This window comes from Hydra vulgaris, chromosome 10 (genome assembly GCF_038396675.1).
Source record: "Hydra vulgaris chromosome 10, alternate assembly HydraT2T_AEP".
NCBI classification, from domain to species: Eukaryota; Metazoa; Cnidaria; class Hydrozoa; order Anthoathecata; family Hydridae; genus Hydra; species Hydra vulgaris.
Genome location: NC_088929.1, coordinates 29,981,796 through 30,005,457, shown reverse-complemented (window position 1 = coordinate 30,005,457; position 23,662 = coordinate 29,981,796). Strand labels below are relative to the sequence as shown.

At 30.6% G+C, this 23,662-nt stretch overlaps 1 protein-coding gene across 1 annotated transcript; it reads left to right on the top strand.

Annotated features, from left to right (window-relative positions):
* The first annotated feature begins 23,323 nt into the window (after positions 1-23,323).
* On the top strand, positions 23,324-23,662 carry LOC136086265 (uncharacterized). Its single transcript, XM_065808553.1, has one exon. It carries the CDS (start codon positions 23,324-23,326, stop codon positions 23,660-23,662), a length of 339 nt encoding a protein of 112 aa, XP_065664625.1.

Sequence of the window (23,662 nt, the reverse complement as noted above, 5' to 3'; positions counted from 1 at the left end):
AGTTCTTTCAGTTGTAACTGACAATGCTTCAAACATGATAAGTACCATTAAATTGATGAACAAGACTACTGAAAGTGACAGGCAGCTAGAAGAACATACTGGGTTCAGAGAAACAGATATATTTGAAATGGAGGAACACAGTATAGAGACAGAGGAGCAAACCGAAGTTGCTTCAGATGAACAGCAACATGACAGTTTAGATGAGCTTGTTGAAACTATGTCGATACGTTTTCGCATTCATCACATGCGCTGTGCTGTGCATACGCTACAGCTGGCTATACGGGATGGTCTGCAAGAAGGACATGCTGCTGCACTAATTGAAAAGTTGAGAAAATTGGCTACTGCTGCCAGAACTCCTAAAGTTGACTCAATTTTGAAAAGACGCGCTGGAAGAGGGGCAATTATTGATCAAGTCACACGATGGGGAAGTACCTACTTAAAGATTCAACGCTTGGTTGAACTGAAACCCTTTCTCGTAGACATGGCTAATCCTCAATTGATGCTAGATAAAAGCCAATGGAAACAGGTGAAAGAGCTTGAAGAATTGCTACAACATCCATTTGCAGTGACTAAAAAACTGCAAGAAGAGGACTTAACTCCAGGTATTTTCCTTAAGGAGTGGAAAAACTTGATGTTTTGCCTGTCTTAAAAAGGAGCGTAATTTGCAAGTGGCATTGCTGCTTCAATGAAACAGAGAGAAAAAGTACTATTAGAAAATAAGATTCTTTTAGCAGCTGTTTATGTAGACCCAATGCATTGGATACTTCTTGATGATCAACAGCTGACTAAAGGAAAAGAAGCTCTGTTTGAAATAGCTGTAAGAATGAACAAGTTACAGAACTGTCAGGAACAAGAAGAATTGGGTCATACTGCCACATCTTTAACATCATCTACTGATGAAGAATTTGATTTTGAGAAATATTTGGACCATAAAGACAGTACAAAGCGTTCCCGCATGGAAAAAGAGTCATCCCTATCAGAGAACACTACCAGTAAATTTCAGCACAGTTTTTCATGTGCATTAAAAGTAGTGGAACAATTTGACCGTTCATCAAAAGTAACAGTACTGCAAGCAATTGATATGTATCCTGAAATGGTCAGAGAAGTTGCTCGAGTAGTTACTGCCTTGCCACCAACTCAAGTTAGTGTGGAGAGATTGTTCTCTGCGCTAAAAATAATAAGATTAGATTTGAGGACATCCATGAAGGAAGATCTGATGGAGGCAATACTATTTCTGAGGACAAATTCGTAATTTTATTAGTGACTGCATAAGGGTTTATTGTATATCTATTTACAAAAGTTCAGAAAATTTATTTGTTCAGAAATTGTTTTCTAATAAATATTGTTTAAAGCACTAAGTGGTCGGATTATTTATATCATAGTGATGAAATAGCCAATCTTAACATTTTAACGCGATAAATTTGTTTTTACAAATTAATGATTTTTGGAGGAGTCGGAGTCGGAGTCAGGAGTCGGAGTCGGTCTATGATAAAGTTAAGGAGTTGGAGTCGGAACAGCGGTTTACCGACTCCACAGCCCTGTTTATAACTTCAAGTTTAATCTAGTTATTATAAATCTTAAAATATAAAATCGCTATGAATTACATAGGGTTTGCAGAACTCTTCTAAATTCATATAAAAATTATACATTAAATACTTAAAATGTAAAAAAAATAACAATAAAGTCATATTATTTATTATATTAGAATTAAACTAAACTTATTGAATTCATTAAAAAATAAAATAAAAACTTATAAATTTATTTTACGCACAAGGTTTGTACTAAAATATGTATGTACATATATATATATATATATATACTTCCTAAGCCACTATATGTATGCATGTATATACATGCATACATATAGTGGCTTAGGAAAGTAAAGAAAGTTAGGGTGGGCTAAAACAAAAAATAAGGGGAGCTAAGGCTAGATTTAAAACTTAAAAAAAAAATTGTCCGAAAGTTTGGGGAGGGGGAACTATATATACATACATACATACATACATACATACATACATACATACATACATACATACATACATACATACATACATACATACATACATACATACATACATACATACATACATACATACATACATACATACATACCCCTAATATAAATATACTTTTCTTTCATTTAGTGATAAAAATAACAAAAATAATAAATCTACTTATAGTTTGATGAAGAGGTGCTACAATAGACCTTATAGATACAATATATATACCTACAATAGATTCTGACGAAAATAAAAACACAGTCATTACAGACAAAGCAATTGTGTTTCTAAAAGTTACTTCTTTATGCTGTCTTTGAAAGCATTGATTGATGGAGCTTTCACTGCTCCTTGAGAATTTGCATTTCATGAGACAACAACTCTATTAGAAAAAAAGTTGTTCACAATTTTGTATTAGCTGGCGTTCGAGTGTTTGGTTATGCTCTCTCAAAATATACTTGGCTTTACTGTTTGTAAGATTATGCGGAAAAACTGACAAGTTCGAGTTGACGCGTGGTTTTATAATTCTCAATAAGGTCTTTTATTTTAAGGCCTTCTTCAAGTGTTGTTAGATCGAGCTGTTTGGCTTGATTTTCATAGGACAGGTGTTTAATAGATGATATTGTTTTTCTTGCTTGATGTTGGACTTGCTCGAGGATGGCAATGTTGGACTTTATATGCGGCGACATATAAAGTCCAACATTGCCATCCTCGAGCAAGTCCAACAAAGATAAATTTTATGAAAATTCTTATATGTTTTTTGTTTGTTTCTTTTAGGTGCCCCAAGAAGACCTAACGGTTTTGTCACAGCGTACCACAAAAAAGCATTTCACTAGGAAGTCCAAACATTCTTTTTTACCGATGGTGCGAATTATGCCCAGAGCTTGCTTCGATTCATAGATCTCTTGCTTCTAAAGCAAGCGGTCTAACTACTGCGCCACGGCTGCTCTATAATCATTTTTTATAAACTAAAATTATTATTTTTTTTTGCTTCTAATATTAAAATATTAAGTTACAATATCTTATATATTAATCCTAATATTAATAATATTAAAAACTACTACAAGTAATTTTTAATTTATTTTAAAAATATCCGCGTACAAATAGCAACAATTTGCGTCAAAAACCTAAAAATGCAGCAATAATGACAATTTAAGTTATGGAATCTTTACGACTCTGTTATTTTTGAACAAACATGAACAAAAAAACTTAACAACGTAACAATTTTATAAAGAAAAAAGATCCTTAAGAATATTAGGTTAAATATTCACCAGCTTTTTTACTTTTAAGATTTTTTGAAAGCGGTAAATAAGATTTAATAAGTGATGAATAGACTTTGTGGTTAAAGAAGACTTTTAGAATACTGACTCTGTAAAACAAATCTATTTTTGATATGTTTTCTTTTTCTTATTATCTTTTTTTTTTTACTGAATTCATGTTCCCGAAGCCAAGTAGGCCACTTTAGTCGAGGAAGCTACTCATATTTTTTATTTTTATAGTGGTTGCAATCCTCTCTCAACTCTTTAACTCCGAAACTCGAACCTTGACAAACAAGGTCGCTGCGCGGAGAAACAAGTTGATATACTTAAAACATGTAATAGTTTTTTATAATAACCTAATACCTTTCGAATTTAACTGAAAGTTAAACGATATTAAACAGTTGTTGCCTAGTTAAACTGAAAGCTAAATTTCTATTTCCAATTAGGCACCGAAGTCGAAGCCCAGGTCAACTTCACCTTTCAGTAAACTTTGTAATCCGAATTTTAACGAATATTTGCCGGTCCTTATGCAAGATTAGATAGTGAAACCTGCATAATGTTTGAGTTTGATAACATTACTTTGTTTTTGCTCGTTTTGAGGCGGTTAACACGTACGACATCAATAACAATCCCGTTGTTTAAAAAAAACCCATCAATCCCGTTGTTTAAAAAAAAATTCTCAACAAGCTTTTTATCGTCTACTGTGCTAGACTTTTTAAGACCAACTACAATGACGTTTAACTCGCAATTTCGAATATTTTAATTTTGAGCAGCTATAAAATTACTTAATTGCTGCCGTTGCTGCTCTCGTCTCATCCGTTTTGTCCGTAAACAAAGATACAAATGATAGCGTGGCTGATAATTTTGTCTCTTTCAATTCATTAATATTTTTGACCAAAAAATTAATTTTGTCTGTTAGGGCTTTTTCTCTTACTTCACTTGATCGCCAGTGCAACAAGTACAAGTACAGCTGCCTTAATCATTAGAGCGATATTGTTTTGGTAACTTCTCGTAAGAGTAGCGTTTAAATCCTTTATATCAGCTGCTTCTTTAAAAGCGTTGCTGGCCTCCAATATCTTTAAAAAAATAATTTTTTTATCAAAGATATTGGAGTTGTTTTTATTAATTTACCGCTGGAATATAGTAGATTTGGAAGAAATATTATTAATGATATCCATATAAAAAATGTGTTTGATATAATACCATTGTTATAACGATTGGAAAAATAAAAAATGATTTGATAAGAGGGTTGTTTAACTTCTAATAACTTGAAAGTCATTTATTTCCACTCACTCATCCGCATCCATTCACCTGGTTTATATTTTACTTGTTTAGCTTAAACAGTTCTAAAGCGAACATAGATACAATTTATATCTAATACCCATACAATTTAGTCAGTGATTGACCGCCAAAAGTTTCAACTTTTATTATTTATTTAAAACTTAAAAATTCATTTATTACATAATAATTAGAAAAAATAAGTCATTACGCAAGAACTCTTCTAAAACGTAATATATAACGTAAAACGACATAAGACATGCTTTAATGGAATCGTGCAGCCTGTGTTTTACTATGGTTTTATTGAAAAATTGCCATCAATTTTAGTTTGTTAGAGTTTTTTAAGTTTATGTTATTAAATGAAACAAATAAATAAGAATCCTCTATAAAAACATTAGTATAAAACCCTGTATAAAAACATTGTATAGAAAGTTTACCCTCCTTACCGCTTATTTTTATTATCATTATTAAATTTTCACAGAACTTTTGATTAAAAAACAAGTTGTTATTTGAAATTGATGTCTGCATAAACTAATGTCTTTTCCTTGTAAAATAACAAAAATGTTGTGCATTTGGTCAAAAAAAAATTTGGTCAACCATAAAGTCTTTATATACAAAAGAGGTTTTCCAAACCTCTTTTGTATATAAAGACTTTATGGTTGTCTGATTTGCCCCCACTGCTGCGAAAAAGAGACCAGCTATTGGACATGTGGTTTCAGATAATTTTAGGGGTTTTAGGAAACCTATCGCTAAATTTTTTATAATAATTACTATTTGGTAATTACAAAAATTACTCATATACTAAAAGTGAAATTTGGAAAATTTTCTAAAAGTGACTCTTCACTTGTCAAATACAAATCAGGAGAAGAAAACTTTAACGAATCTTACAGATTTTTTATCTATGGGAACAAATATTATCTTTAATAAACAAAATTTTTTATTAGTGCAGGTTCAAATAACTAAATGATATTGGAACCTGTCGTACTTTGCCTGAGTTTGTTAAAACAGGCTGCATGAAACAAAAATTGCTTCGAATCAGCGGAAACTTCTAATATGTGTCAGTTCAATAAACTAAAAATTTAACTGTGTAACATGAACGATAAATTATCTATTTTATAATAATTTTAAATTTTTTACAAAATCGCTACTAGGTTTGAAGCCTCCGCCCCCAAAGACCTGTCATAAGACCCCAAAATGTTAAAAAAATTTCCCCTAAATTTAAATAGGGCCCTAAAAGTTGTGGGTTTCCCCTTCTTCCCTCCTCCTGTTGTGGGTGTGGGGGAGCCTAGCCACGGCTCTGGGTTTAGCTGTATACTTTTAAAGTCTCAAGGCATATATGTTAAAACCATTTTAAAAGTATAACGTAGAAAGTTTTTATTGCAAATAAATAATTACAAAATAAATCAATACTTCCTTTACGATCAAGACAAGTCGTTAGACATTTAACTAGTTTTTGATTAAGCAATGGTTTGTTTTAATTAGGTCTTTACTTATATTTATCAATAGAAAAAAATAGTAATTACGTAAACCTGTAAAAAATAGTTTTGTATTATTTCTATATAAAAAAAACGATTGAAGTTTGATTAAAAATTTAAATACAAGATGAAAAACGAAATGCACAACGTCGATTCACATAAAAAAGAAGTAGATTTAAAACACTTAGACGAGCATTACGAAAGTTACATAAACGAGGTTCTTCCTGATAATCTTCACCGCGGCGATGTTGTATCGTCTAATCGTATGCTTGGTTATTGTGATGCTGTCATGGCAACATGCGCAACTTTTCTCGTTCTACCAATTAAAAATTTGAAAGAAATAGAGAAAAATGAAACACTTTCAGAATTCGTTTTCAAAATCCGTGCGGAGATTGTAATGTTCTTTTTAGGATTTATAATAGTACTAACTATTTGGGAAAACATGAACATTAGAGCAACAGTTATTAAGCGTGTCGATGATTTTATAATCGTTATAATTATTTTGGAGTTGTTGGCTACCACGGTACTTCCGTTTTCTTTGGCTATTCAAGGTCATTTTCCTTATGAGAAAGTTTCGACTATTGTCACATTCAGTGTTTTGGGTTTTATTCAACTTTTGAATGTAATAATAATCCTTTATGCAATGGCAACACCGCATATTCTTCATATTGAACTTCAATCATGGTCCAAAGCAGATTTATCTCGGTTTCGAAACGTTTTTATTGCAAAACCTGTCTTAAGTATAATATTGCTGGCTATTGGTGGCGTCCTTTGTTTAGTTCATTACGTAATATCTTGGGCGTTTATCGCGATCCTCACAGTAATGCCGACTCTAATCAAGCTTGTGTTCTATATCTTACGGCGACATGATTTGTTAAAAAAAAGAAAAATTCATCCTTTTTATACATATTTTTTCAAAGGAAATATTTCAAAAGAACGTGTTGAGGTTATGAGTGACGCTGCTATCGCAATTATTGCGTGCCTACTTATATTGGACATAACTACGGAAGAATTTCCAATAAAAAGCAAAGTTCGTGAGCACGGCCTGAACTACGAGTTAAACCACATGAAGTCTGAATTTTGCAAATTTCTTACCACTTTTGCTATGGTATCAACATTATGGTACATTAATCATACTGTTTTACATTTGTTTTCTTTAGTATCAACTGTTATGCTGTACCTTCAAAAAACGTTTCTTGCCTTTACGTGTCTCTCTCCGTTGGGTGCAAATATGGCTTTGAAGTTTGCAACAAAAGAAAATGTAAATTCAAAAATCGGTATAAGATTTGCATCACTTATAATATTTTGGTCAAGTATCGCAAACATTTTTATCTTGATTTACGGTTTAATGATGAAAAAAAAATACTTGCATCAATGGGCAATACTTAATTCTTTTAAAGAAAACCAACGTCAACATGCTTATATTTTATTCAAAACATTAAACGTACCATTTTGGTCTTTGTTATGTACACTTGGTACTCTAGGTTCTCCTAAAATAGCTCTTTATTTTTTGTATATTTGTTTTATCGGGACCCTTACGTCATTTTTTATTGGTAAAGTGGTTTTTACAAATCTTGTCGGAAAACAAACATTTTCTAAAGACCTTAAACATACGGATAATGTCAATCACAACGATAACCTTTAGAAACATCAAACAAGATTTTTTTTATTTAATATTTATATAAAATTTGCTTAATATTATTTTGTTAATTTTTGCACTCTTGTATTTTTACTTATTTTTTAACAGAAAAATAATATTTAAAGTATAGTAAGGTAAATAGGAAAAAAAACAAACGTCATCAACGGAAGTGTAGATTTCTTTTATTTAATAATTTTAATTATGTATTTTTATACCTATTTATTTAACAGCTAAAATAATTACGGCTTATTACACTGAGCAAATCAGCACTTAAAACAATTTTTTCCTTTCGTCGACTTGTGTGGTAAAATCCAAAACCTACAACTATTTTTTGTTCTTGTAAATTTTTGGTTTTAATTTTCTTTTTTTAGTTTAATATTTTTTTTTTTTTTTTAATTGTATAAATTTAAATAGCGCTACATCGCTAAATTACCTACAACTTAAAAAGAAATTTAATCTTTTTCCTGGTAAAACAAAAAAAAATTTAAAACTTAATTTCATACTTAATATCAAAGACTAATTTTACCTCAAAACCTCTATTATTTGATATATAAGTTTTTAATTTATATGTGCCTAACATTTTTAATATTCTTTGTTTTATGTTTTAATGTAAAACCAAGTCATCCCAAATTTCTTTCCATAGTTTGTATTTATCATAAAATAAAAACATTTTATGCAATAATAATTTTATTAAGCAACCCATTTTCAGAACGTTTAGTAAAGTTTTAGTAAATTATGCATTGATTTTCGCGGACAACTGTGACAGTTGCTAGTGCAGATCCTTCAGCAAATTATAGTTTATCAAATCACAGCATGTCTCAGGAACGTCTTAAAAGTTGTGCAATTTTGGTAATAGAGAACGAAAAAGCAGTAACATTAGAATTAGATATGGTAGTTTCTTTAAATAAATTGTAAATTTATATGTAGGCCGCCAAAACCTGAATTGGTAACAAGCTTTTGTTTGTTGCAGCATAATAAATGCTACTGCAGCATAATAAATACTGCAAAAAAAAGTTTATATTTATTTCATATTTAAGGTAGTTAAATAAAAAAAAGATTTCTTAAGATATTCTTCAACTTTTTTTCTATATTTGATAGCATTCTTAGAATTATGTCTAAAGATAGTATAGTTGTTATGATTTTAAAAATTCTGTAATAGTCATTCGAGCATGAACGGTCTTTAAATATATAAGACGCGCTTCATGCAGAGTAAAAAAGTTGTTTACGATTAGTTAAATAACTTTTTAAACATTTTAAATCATTGCCTGTTATACCATAATACTTCAATTTTTTAGCTAGAAAATCATGATCAATTGTATAAAATTCTAAAAATCATTAAAATTCCTAATGTGAAATTAGAATTTTTAAATGAGTCAGCTATACTTCTTGTAAACTGAATAATGACATGTTAAATTTTTTTTTAAACTGTATTATACAATACGTTAATTGCTAAAAAGTGTTATACAATACGTTATGCATGTTATACAATACGTTATTTGCTAAAAGGTGATAGTTATTCTGTTCTTCCTAAAACTTTAGAAAAAACAGAGAGGATGGAAATTGTATGATTTTTACATTAGTTTATTCTCCTTCTTTAAATATAGGAACAATTTTTGCTATTTTTAAATCATAAAGAAAAACTTCCTAATTAATTGAACATTTAGGAAAAGAATGTCTTTTAAAACGTCCAAATAACTAATAACAATATTCCCATAGACATCATCGGGACCAACTGCTTTATTTGACTTAAACAATTTAAAATTTCAAACTCTTCAAAAGACAATTAAAAAACAAAAATTAAAAGTAAAAAAGTTTTGAAAAAGGATTTGTATAGTATATCAATGTCTTCAGAATGATAGTATATCAACGTCTTCAGAATGATAGTATATCAATGCCTTCAGAACGATAGTATATCAATGTCTTCAGAATGATAGTATATCAATGTCTTCAGAATGATAGTATATCAATGTCTTCAGAATGATAGTATATCAATGTCTTCAGAATGATAGTATATCAATGTCTTCAGAATGATAGTATATCAATGTCTTCAGAAAAGTCAATATTGCTCCAGCTAATTAGAGATAATTTATATTTAAAAGATTCTAGGCTTTTCTTATGAAAAATTCGTTTTTTAAAAGATTGTTTTTCACTATATAATATTTTCAATAAATATCTATTGAAAAGAAAATAGGGAAATAATGTCACTTTTAATATTGCTTTTTTTTTGAACCGAGTTATTAAAAATATCGTTGGTATAAACGTTTTCAAATAAGGAAGTTTATTTGTCTATCCATAGAAACTGCTCCGTTTTCAAATAGTCTATTATAAAACTCAATAATGTCATTTCGATGTGATACTTAAAGCAATTTGAATATTAATCACCTAATGTGTAAAGTAAGTTCTTTTCATGATTTTTACATGATGATGTTTAAAACATCATCATGTAAAAATAAACTAAAAGTTTTAATTTCGCCGATGATAGATCTAAAATCTTTTAACTTGAATTTCAGGGGTTTTTTATGTCCAAATGCCGTCTTAGTTAATGGGTTTCACTCATATTTAAACTTGAAAAAACATGTATATTATGAGTAAAATTTATAAATCTCCGCGGACTTAGAGCTTCGGACCCCTCACCTCAATAAAAAACCAGAGGCTGTTATCTATTTTATTTTTGGTATTTGTTTCATTCCATTAAGATGGTAAGGGAATAAAAAACAATTTTTTAAGAAAAATATATGGCCTGTACTTGTTTATTGTGCCTAAACATTTGCTTTGATTATAACAATATCTTTTCATTAAAACTTATTTTAAAATATTTTATTATCAACCCATAATATTTTTGAAAATTCTAAAAATAGCATAGTTTAAATGCTTTTTTGTGGTAGCTTTACTTCAGACAGAATAAACTATTTCCAATATTGTTTGACTTCATTGATTCATATAATGTTATTATAAATTAAACTTTGTAACAAATTTTCGCATTTGTTCTGTTCCTGAGTTGAAAGTGTTTTCTAGGTCTAGAACAGAAAGGAAATCGCTGTTATTCCAGAAAAACTTAGCTTCTGTGACCGGGATAACAAAATTTGGAAAATCGAGTGTTTTCGAGAAAATTTTCGATTTGCTTTTAATGCGGAGCTTCCTCCTATAATATTCCTGAACTGCTAGAGTGGTCCAGATGTGTAATTGCAGACTGAAAGAAAAACGATTCGTATTTGAAGAGAAGTTGTTTATTTTATATTGCATCAAGGTGTTGTTTGGTTCCAGCCGATTCATTCTGCTTCGTGTAAGGACATTTCATAAAGACAAGAGCGAAAAGGTATTCTGTGGAAGCAAGTCGTATAATCTACAAGGCCTACAAAGCATACTTCGGCTTGCCGGTCGGAAACCAAGACAAATCTTGGGCACCGCATTTCACATGCGAATATTGCAAGAAAAGTTTGAAGGTAAACTGAACAGTTGATTTTCGCTTAGATGTGCTTTTATCATAAAATTTAAATGCTTTAGATCTAGTTCATATCCAGGAGAATTTTACAAAAGTTTTGTCATAAATTGTGTAATGCTCCTCAGATCATTTATCCGGACATATCTTCTTCCATCGTCCCAGTACCACACAACCTCAATCTGCGTGTTCCGACTCCTCCTAGGTAGCATAGACCATCTTCAGGAGGCAGTAGCGAGGCAGATACTGATGATATGGACTACAATTCCACAGATGAAATTGGGGGTAGAAAACCGTACTTCTCTAACCAGAAAGACGTCAAAGATTTAGTTAGGGACCTCGGGCTTACAAAATCCAACGTTGAGCTTCTGATATCCAGGCTCAAACAGTGGAATTTGGTTAATGATAGCGTACAAGTCACGGAAATTGGAAGCGGCATCAAAGATTCTTCAACTTCTTTAGTCAGCGTGATGGGCTGTGCTTCTGCAACAATTTTGCCGAACCTCGTGCTATAGGTATCGCGTGTAATCTTATTGAATAGCGCCTATTCATAGACAGTTTATCCCGGAGCCTCAAAGCCGTGTTGGTTTACAATGGAAACAACTGTCTTTCCGATTGGTACACTCTGCGCATCTCAAAGAGGACTGCACCAGTGTTAAAATGTTGCTAAGTGCATTAAAGTATGACGACTACGGATGGGAGGTTATTGGTGACATCAAAATGGTATCATTCCTAATGGCTCTGGGACAGCCGTGACATCTAAGGCGCATTATCGCATAAAGGACTGGTCACACCGAACCTCGTGCTTATGCTAACGCTGCGCATCGAGTGAGGCCTCCTTAAGCAATTTTTCACTGCTCTTGAGAAGGAATCAGCAGCATTTTATTATCTCCAAGATCTATTTCACAGCTGTCCGAGGTTAACGTGAGGGCTAGTATTATCTGTGGGCACATGGGCACTTACTCCGAGGAGCAAGGCAAGCACTTTCATCAAGATAATATCAAAGATAACGAAAACATGATGGGGGACTACATCTGGGGGCTACTTCTAGTGACAGTATAATCGTAATTTTACAAAAATTTAATTATTTCTGAACCTTGTTGAGTGGTTTCCGACTGTGTTTATCTATACTTTATGCAGTTTTTGTTTACCTGATCTTAATGACGAAAATGAAAAAAAATTGTTCTATTTTCACACAAAAAAAACGAGTTTTCTCCGTGCTGTTGTTGTGTAAGCAAAATTTGTGCTTGATGAAGTTATTTTTTCACTTACTTAAGACATAAGCAATTGCAATATAACACTTGGAAGCCAACAAAGTTTGAATTGCATAGTGTTATTTTAACACGGAAATATCAATATTTTAGTTTTCAAATATTTTTCAAAATAAAACAATCATATAAAAAAGAAAACGAGAAAGAAAATATATATATATATTTTTTATATATTTAATATATATATATATATATATATATATATATATATATATATATATATATATATATATATATATATATATATATATATATATATATATATATATATATATATATATGTATATATATATATATATATATATATATATATATATATATATATATGTTGAGAAAAGATAATAGTTGTTTAAATATTTTATGGATTTAAATCCATTTTTTCAAATATATTTATATTTACTATATTTCGATAGAAAATAAACACTCTCTCTATCTTTTAATATATTTGATTTTCTAATATACTTTATAACGAGGGTATTAATATTCTTCAAAATATTGTAGAAATAAATATTTTTTTAACAAATAAAGTTAAATCCAAAAAAAGAAGTTTCAAAATTAAAAACAAAACTGATTTAATCAACTAGTATACTGACTCAATATTTATTCCTCCCATCTATGGTCATCGCAAAAGCTTTTGTCGGGAAATTAAGCAGTTGTCTAGTTCGATTTAATTTTTATTAATCGGGTTTCGGATAATTGGAAAAACTTGCCAGATTGTGTTGTCTACAGCTATAGATAACTTTGTCTAAGCCTCTACTATCAACATTTAAAAATTGAACTAGACAAGCAACTATCATAGTTACCAAAGTGCATCATTTTCCATGGCTGTATTACGCAGCTATACGAGTTATAGCTTGCTAGCTAACGATGAACAGTTCATTCTGTTCCGTGTAACTTTAATTATTGGTATATATGTGAACACCACAATTGTAAAAAAGTTAAACTATAATCAGCTGAAAGGCACTTATCAACTTTAATGCATACAGCAATACCTTCTTCATTTTTAAAAATGGGTTCACAATCGCTAATTACCACTTTTACATTTCTCCATTCTCCATTTGACTTTTGCTTCTAATTTTTTAACTCTAATGTGACTAATGAACTAAATTTTTTCATTCTTATAACCTTCAATAAATGAAAGATGTTCCATAAAACTCTTTATTCCAAACCGCTTCTGCGCTGCCATTTGAGTTTAGCAAAAAAGTTTACATTACAGACTTTTTGATTGAGTAGTGAGTTTAATTGAAAGATTTTGAAACCGAGGCATGTGCACTTCATTCCAAGTGTCTGAAACTAACTCAACATGCTAATTGTTTTAAACAATAACTGTGTTGATCAATAGCTTTCAAAGATGAGTCACCGCCAAACTATCATTGTTACATTTTAAAATATTTTGACCAGACTTTGAGCTTTGCAAACTTTGTATATCAATGGCATCACAAATATTTCTCGTTATTCGCAACAACTGAAAGCATTTTAGAGTTTTTCAATTTCCAATTTCATTTTGAATGCTGTGTTCAGAACATAATTTATAAACCGTAGCAAAAAAAAATCGAAAATAAAGAACTTGATTTTATAACTACGTTCGTGATTGCATTATGGAAATGTAGTATAGTATATTGAAAAACTCATACTTGTGAAGGAATGATTAGTTTAAATACAAACATCTAGAAAATTTAATTGATATAAACCATTTTTATATTCACACGTACACATTGGATAGTTTTTCTTAGAATTTAACAGCAAAAGAATGCTTTATTAACAATAATTCAGGTTTCATTTTATTAATTTATACTTATTAGTGCCAATTAATTTAAGCGACTGTTGAAATTGAAATTTTATAAGCAAAGATATAGATAAAATTATAAAATAAAATATATTTAGTAGATATTCATTAACTTATTTATTTCGGTGTAGGTAAGTGTTATTTTTTTATATGAACACAAATATATATTCTAAAAAATTATGATCCAGTAGGTTTGTCTATGTTTTTTTTAGTCATATTTACAGCATATCTAATCAAATACTTTTCAACACGTTTAAATATTAATACTGTGCCAAAATAGTATAAAAGTTGATAGCGGGCATGCTTGATTTACCGGTTTAGATGAAGAAAACTCTTTTTTAACAATTTTAATCCACAAGATAAAACTATCCAATATACATGTGAAAATCAAAATGCTCAAGCTCTAAAATGCTCAAATTTTATAGATGTTTGTTTAATATAAAAATTCATAAGTGATTGCATTATTACGATATATGGAAAAATACGACCTTTTCGTATATCATAAGAATGCAATAACGAACGTACTTAAAAAACCAAATTCATTGATTTTACAGGGTATGCCAATTAGAATTTTCAAACATTTGCTCGGGAATGTATGACGTTTTGATAATTAAATAATATATTAATAACTTTTTTGCTCAAAAAAGACATTCGTATAAACAATATCTTTTAATATTTTTTATATGATATTGCAAAAAACTATAAATATTCAAAAAAAACCATCATTTTCTCAAAAGATTGATACCTAAAATTTAGTTGTTTTACCATGATACCAAAATTGAGTTTGAGAAAAAGAGTTTTTACAACCCTCTCATTTTTGAGGGGGTCGGAAAACTTGCATGGTCATAAATAGTATATGTATATATATATATATATATATATATATATATATATATATATATATATATATATACATATATATATATATATATATATATATATATATACATATCCCTTAACATGCAGGGTCATCTATTAGTTGAGGGAGCGACAAACTTAGGTAAAACAGAGCTTCTCCTTCATCTTTTTGAAGATAGGCTAACTGCCATTGCCTTTATTGTTTGCCCGAATATTGAAAACAATCAAATACACTTAAACAGTAAAAATATGCACGAGAAACGGTTTCACGTTGTGCTAACGTTTTGGATTGATAGGTGTGATTTGCAATGTATCGTTGAGCTCATAAGTGAAACGATGAAAAGAGATGAATGTATTTTTCACATTGATAATTGAACCACTGAGTCTGACCTTGACAGCCACCGAACACCTTGATTAAAAATCATCTTAGATCTAGAGAATATTCTACTGCTGTAATACATGTCACGTTAAAAAATGCGTCAAACTGCTTCAATTTAATTATATAATTTCACTTTTGCTTGGAATCATTATTAGTTTCGTGTTATCATGTATTTAAAGGGAAAAGGTATTACGCTATATAAGAATAAAAACTATGGAGAGCGTTTTAGAAGATTTGCTTAAAGATAACTTGGCTTAATTGGGAGAGTTATCTTGTGAAGAAGACAGTTCTATCAAGCTTTACCAATCACGTTTAGCCGCTGTCGTTTCAGAAGAAAACATTGCAAAGCTTCTTAGACGGCAATTGACACATCAAGATTTCTCAGAAATGACTTCTGAACGATTAACCAGCCTTTATTCACAATATGCAGAAAGAATGGGACGTGGTATGGGAAGCTCAATTATAAAAATAACAGTAAAGACGTATATAGGGTTTACTAAAAATGTCTTTCCAGATGGTGATCATGACGCCCTTGTCCATAATCTTGGTAACAACCCTGTCCTTCAACAGGCTTTATGTATCTTATTTGGAGAGTTCTACCGCTGTTTTGGATTAGTACTTGCTCCTCTCACTGTTGCTTTGGCTACAATAAATAATGATGATGTAACAAAACCATCTTGGACTATTCCTGAGCAAATGCTTAGAAATCCTGAGCAAATGCTTAGAAATCCTGAGCAAATGCAGACCAATCTTAAACAACCAATTAAAAACAAAATAAACTGTTAATATTAAAAATGGATGTAAAAGTTAAATTAGAAAAAAGAGTAAGGGCTGACAAATATCCGCTGCAAAGCAAAAAGAAAAACAAGCTGCGTTACTAAATGAGCTTGAAAAACGTAAAATAGAACTCTTTAAAATGAAGAAATTGAAAAAAAGGTTTAAAAAAAAAGAGAAGACCCAAGCAATAAATTTATCTCTGGTCACAAATATAATTGCGGGGGTAGAAGTTTTTGGGGTAATTTACCTTTTCATGAAACTTAAAGCTACTGTTCCAGTTATTGCTGCCGCAACGTCTGAAACAATATAAAAACCTGTTAAGCTTGAAAGAGATTGCTGGAGTGTTTGTTAAGCTCTGCTCATTGTCAGATATCGTTGAATATCCTGTATATTTTCAGGTCCGTAATCAATTTCGTTAACAGACTCTATTTTTTGCATTTTTGCATCAACTAACCAAAGAAATTTTCAATGTTTGCCTTCAAGTACTTGAAACTCATCAGCTGACAGCTCACTATCGATAAGTGCTCGAATTATCCCTTTTTGGGATAATTTGAGCATTGGAAAGAGCAATACCAACAGGAGCGCCAACACCTACTCCCACAAGAGACCCACCAACTACATCAACTTAAAAGCCAGTTTAATTGGAACTGCTAGCAGCTTTGCTTAAACATTTTAAAATTGTTTTACGTTTTATGCTTTTATTGCGACTTTTAAGTAGTCCAAAATAGAAGTGATACGTTGAATCTTTGTTAATGCTATATTAAAGCGCCACGTGCTTTAATATAGAATTAACATAGATTTATGTTATATTAAAGCAAATAGCGATAGTATTTTCAGGTACTTGCTGTAGTGATATTTCAGCTATTGGTACAAGCATCGGATATAATCGTTTTTCTATTAGTATTTATATATTTTGTTCACCCTTTAATTTGCAGCAAGGCATTTGTCTAGTTTTATATACAAAACAACTTCAGAAAAACTAATTGCTGTTCCATTTGGTTTACAAAACCTAAACTGAAGTTGGTCAATCATTTGAAAAGGTTGAATAAAATGCCAACTCAATTTATTAGAAATTTAGTTTTAGCATTACGAATGAAATCTAAACAAAGCTCTCGCCAAAGGATCAGTACATTATAACATTAGTGTATTTACACCACAGCTAGCGGTACTACACCAAAAATTTAAAAGACATATATAACTGTCATCCTCGCTGAGAGTATTATCTTGAGAAACATGAGGTTGTTTAATAGTATAAGCAAAAAATATGCTGTTATACATTTGGTTTAAAGTTGAAACTTTAATTAATAAAATAATGGGGGTTTCAATGTCGATAATAGTTAATGGACATCGACTTGCTACTCCCATTGTGTAATAAACTACATCACTCAATTTTACATTTTCAGTTTTGAGAGTGTAGTTTGGTGGAATTCAAGAAGTTTATAAAAAAATCCTTCCTGATACTTATTATAACGGTAATAATGAGGACCACCTCCTAGGTACTGACCATCACTGCCCTGGTGGTTTGTTAACCAATCTTAGACGTTTATCTTTATTGCTATCTGGAATGCAATACTGTTGTAGCCATTTTAATTCATTTTCCTGATCTGATTCAATATCGTAATATTTAGCATCTTTTTTCTGTTTGCCAATATTTATTGCATTATCTTGAATTAAATCATATTTTATTATTATGTATTTCACTATGAAGAAAAATTTACAAAATTATCTTTTATAAAATGTAAATATACGGCTGGGGCAAGAAGAAGACAAACTCAGTCTTATCGCCAAGCCCCTTCCCAGTGGGCACGCGTCGTCCGGAGGTCGTCTGTTAGACGTCTCCTGGACGTCAAGACCTCCGTTAGACGTCTGACGGACGTCCCCCTGTACAACGCATGCCTACTGGGTTTAAAATATAAATAAAAAAACTACGTTATATCGTTAAATTACACTTTTTTGTCACATCAAATAAATGTCTCACCTATAAATAAAATAAGAATGAGTTCAAGTCTTTAATCTAGCTACTTTAATCTGGTACTTTATTAGACCTTCGATGCAACTGTACTACAGTGTTCGGAGTCCGAGGTAAACAACAAAACATCACCGTCAGTTTAAATCCAGAAACACAGGCAATTCCATCAGGTCAAACGTATTTAATTCGTTTTCCAACTTTCTCACCATCCATGATTGTCATAATAGGGTCGGTCCGTTTGCTTTACGATGTTGTTCTCCCTAGAGTTACAGACCTTACAGCATGGTAACAATAACAAATCTTGGTCGAAGCATTGATTAATAAAATAAGAATGCAAGGTCAAAAAATTTAAAGTACTTTTAATTATTTTGATTTTATATATAAATTTTAATCGGTCTGCGGTTATCATTAGGACTTATACTTCGGCTACTCCCAACTATGCATTAAATAATTTAGCTCTGCAGTATGAGCTTGCGAAAGAAATCGCCTGCAGTAGTGTTTCACGCTTTGGTCTTTCATTCGAGCGAATTCTTCTTCAACGATGTGTACAGCGAGGATTCAACCCAAACTTCATGGCTTTTTGATGTGTATATTGCATGCAACTCGTTGAAATACGCTTTAATATATGCTCTCTAATTTACCTCTTTTGCAAGACAACCAGAAAAATCAAACTCAATGACATCACTAGAACTGATATTCTAGTTAATGGGCAGCCTTATACACTTTGTTCAAACGGAATACAACTTTATCACCTTATAGAAGAATCTTACCTGTGCACAGTGGGCCAGAGGTGAGCAAAACCCATCAAAAATAACTTTTATATCGGAATAATTTCTTTTTGTAAATATATTAATTTTACCACAAAAATGGCAATATTTTTTTTTCAAATGTGAAAATTTAAAAAATTATATAAAAATGAAATATGAGTACAGTAAGACAATTTTACAACATTTTAATTTCTTCAGGGGTTTTATTAGTTCATTGACATCATATATTGAAATAAGAAGAAGAAAATATGAAAATTTATTTTTTATGCTTACTTTTTTTTTAAATATTTTTCAATAAAACCCCTTAAAATTCGCAATATTTTTTAAACAGTAACCTTTACACAAGCAAAAAAACATCAGGCTGCACTAGGCTGCACATGTGATCAACTTTAAATTACACTCTCATATATAGGTTTTTTATTATAAATGATATCCAATTGTAGATTTTGCTTTAAAAAACTGAAGAAGACGCATAAAGAACTGTTTTAGATTTTTAATCATTTTAATCTTGCTAAAATCTTTTTCAAATTGCGCCTATTAATGTTGTTGTGGAAAGTTATGGAACATCCTATGACAACTATGTGATTTTAGTTTAATAGTTTTTTCATTTGTAATTATTTTTGTTATGTTAAAGCGGTTTTTTAATGTACATTTCTGTGGATTGTTAACTTTATGTTAACATGTGTAAAAAGATGATTTGTGGAAGATAATATTTATTATTTGTATTAATGTGTGCAAAAAGTTTTTATTTATGTAAAAAGAAGAATTTAGTTTTATAAAAAGAAATTAGTTTGTTTACGATTAAAAAAAGATTTTTAATTTCTCGTTTCGTTGAAGGCGAGAAAACTACATCATCAAGTACTTTTAGTTTTGATGTTGTCTAAATGACTTTTCTAAAATGCCGTTTTCATTGAAAAAATTGTACTTCAAATGGTTTAAATGTCTTTTCTTTAATTAAATAACGCCCAAAAAATGGAAAAACGTTAAATTATTTGTAAAAAAGTCATTTCATACACCCCAATATTAATGTTTTACACTAAAACAGCAGAGAGCAGTTTGCAATAAAATTTTCCAGACCTCAAACAAACTATAATCTTATAATGAAAATGCTTTGCACCTACAATACTAACGGGTGATGCGGAAGTTATCGAACAAAATAAAAACGTCAATAACTTATTTATAAATAAAAATACAAACTACTATTATATTTTTTTTAGATAAAGCATTTATCTTTTAATAAAAATATATCATTTTTTATATGAAAAAACACCAATATCTGCAATTGATCTCAATTTTGCTCTGACACCTTTCATATGCGACTGTAAAAAGTTTAAATCAATTTCTTGCAGTTTTAGTTTAATGCGATCAATCAAAACTTGCTTTGTTAAAGCTTGCCAATCTCCCTCGTAAACCTTCTGTGCCAAATATCCTCAAAAATTTTCAATTGGTCGTGCTTGAGGCATATTTGGGGGATTGGGTTCTTTATCAACGTAATAGACATATTGGTCCATCCAATTTAGAGAATCTTTAGAATAATGAAAACATGCTAAATCTGGCCAAAATAAATAGTCAAAGTCTCCATGATACTTGTGAATAAATGGAAGAAGTCGTTTTTCTAAACATTCATTAATATAGATTAATGAATTGATCGCTACAGTCTTGGAAGTGCGAAACAATGGCTCGGACATACCACGGTCAGATATGGCTATCCACATTTATAATATTTTTGGAAATTTCTCTTTTCCTATAAAACGAACACTTTCTGGGCATGTCTTTTTGTTGTTTGTGTAGTATCCAGAATTTCCAGGCATGTTGTCCCCTGCATAACAAAAGTATTTTTCTTCATCAATGACTAGAAGCGGTTTTGTGTTATAGAGTTGGTTAACTAGTTTCCTGCTTCTTTTCTTTGCTTTTACTTGTTGTTCTATAGTGTATTTTGGAGTTTTTTCACGTTTTCCATATTTAATATTCATTTTTTTTAACTGACGGCCAATTGTCGATTGATTTACATCGAATTTAATACCTATTGTTCTCTGACTGACCCCTTTTCAATTGTTGACAAGTCTCGTTAATTCGGCTTTCTTTTCTCTAGTCCAGGATGTCGGACAACCTTCCTTTTCAAAATGATTTACGATTTTTTTTTTTTTTATATTAGGTTTATTTACAAAAAACATTTTTAGTCGCTTTCAAAAAGATTCTCGTTCAACTGCATTTAACCTCATTTTGAATAATTGTGTTTCAAATAATAAAGTTTATATTTTATAGAACGTTTATGCCTACGCCTAAAACCACAAAAACTAATTATTATGCTCAAATAATGAAATTAGGATTTGTCCGATAACTTCCGCATCACCCGTTAAGGTGTCCACAATAAGGAGGAGTCAGGAAAAAGTCAAAGAATCTAATCAACATGAGAAGGCCAAAGGGCTCTTGATGAACTAATGTATGATGTACGTCATCACCTTGATTCTTATATATATATATATATATATATATATATATATATATATATATATATATATATATATATATATATATTTATATATATATATATATATATATATATATATATATATATATATATATATATATATATATATATATATATATATATATATATATATATATAATGTGTTAATATAGTTTAACTTTATTGAAAGTTATTTGTTTATATTCACAATATAAAGAAATTAAGTGCATAAAATAAATAAAATCACGAAAATGTCTTGACGACCCATGACCACACCTACCTATGCAATCAAAACCACGGCTGAAGACCAAATATAACCAGATTAAAATTTCCTAACCTCATTTAACTATATTAAGACATAAAACTGTTCTATCTAATTAAAAAATCATTGAGACATCCCAGGATCATCCTTTACCACCTCTAACGTAACCACCTGAACGACTATGACCACTTCCAGAGACCAAGTATGCCCAGATTTGATTTTCTTGATATCAACTACCTATATTTAGACATACAACATCTTATATCTAATTTAAAAACCATCAAGACACTTCATGACCACCCTTAACAATCCCTAAAATATCTGCTTGTCTGGTCATGACCAATCCAAACTTAAAAGGGAGTCCGAAAATGAAATCTTAAACCCCAAAAACCTGCCATTTTTATACAATTCTGGTCCAGTGTGCAATGTCTTGCTTGTTCAGCTCGCAATGTAAGTAATGAAACAAATATATACTAAACATTGAATATATTTTTTAGACTGTGACATCTTATGGTTTTTATTTAGGTACTCAACAATATCTTGCACTCCATTTCAGAAGCTGTTCCGATCAACATTTAATCGGATTGGGACTTAAGCCTAATAATACGGTCAATGGAATACAAATTCTAATTTCTAAAACTACTGGCACAGGACAAGTGGATACGGTTGTGTTTTTTGTTATAGATGCAGTTGCTGGATTCGAAGGAGGTTGTTTATCTCAAGTTTCATATTAACCCACTCCTTCATGGAATGGCCACATAATAGAGTTTAACCATGGAGGGAAAAGTTTTATGGTGGGTTACAAATACTTTTCATAAAGGAAGGCTGCGAAAAGATTTCTACGGATGTTGATCTATGAAAAGGACATCAAAAGGGGATATTTTTGGAGGGTCGCCTGTAAGATCTTAGGGTTTGGTCTTGGTGGTAGCGTTTTTTTGTGACTATTTTGAGTGCAAAAAAAAAGAAAGAAAGCTCTCTAAAGAGGGTGTAAAAAAGTGTTTATAAAGAGTTTTTAGAAAGGCTATCTAAGAGGTGTCTTGGAATAGCGCAAACCCCCCTACCTCCCTTTTTCATCGATTACATTTTGGAATTTCGGGACGAAATGGAAAACTTGTTATAATTTACATTATAACTTTGACGTACCGAATAGCGAAAAAACTTTCTTTGGTTTTTTTTTTAAAGGTTTAGAAAAAAAAGTCAAAGTTTAATATCTAACTTTAGAGATTATCCTCCATACTTCTTTTTGGAGATTATGTAAACCATTTCTTTTAAGTAAGCCTGGTAATTCGAATGAACGCATAACTTTGGTGGAAAATGGTGAAGTGATTTTTGACAGTAATTTAATTTCGAATATTTTTAACAATTTTTTCATAAAGTCTCTTCCTCTGTTAATAATGACGGCGAGATCTCTCAATATTCGATAATTTCGCAATACTCTGTTAAGACGGCTGTTGAGAGATATTTAAACCATCAGAGTATCAAAATTATAAAGAACAAATTTAAAATGATATCTCCGAGTTTTAAATTTTATAAAATTACACCGAACGATATTCATTGATTCAATGAAAGTTAATAAGAAAAGTTGCGGCCGTATACCAACATATTTGTTAAATTCCTATGATAAGTTTTTCAGAGAAATTCTCGCAAAATGTATAAATAAAAGCATTTCTGATGGGATATTTCCTTCCTTTTTAAAAATGACTGATGTCATTTCTTGTTTTAAGAAAGATGACCCAACGGATAAGTCAAACTATCGACCAATAAGTATCCTTACAGGTCTTTTAAAAGTGTTTGAGCTTATTATATTTGAGCAAATACGGGCATTTATTGAGCCTAGATTGAACATTCTGTGTGGCTTTCGTAGAGGTTATGGCACTCAGCATGCGCTTTTTATTTTACTAAAAAAATGTCAGGAATGCTTGCATAAAGGAAATATTATTGGGTCCATGCTTATGGATCTTTTAAAAGCTTACGAACTGATCCCTCATGATTTATTAATAGCCAAATTGGAAGCTTTTTTCTCATGTAAGCCTTAA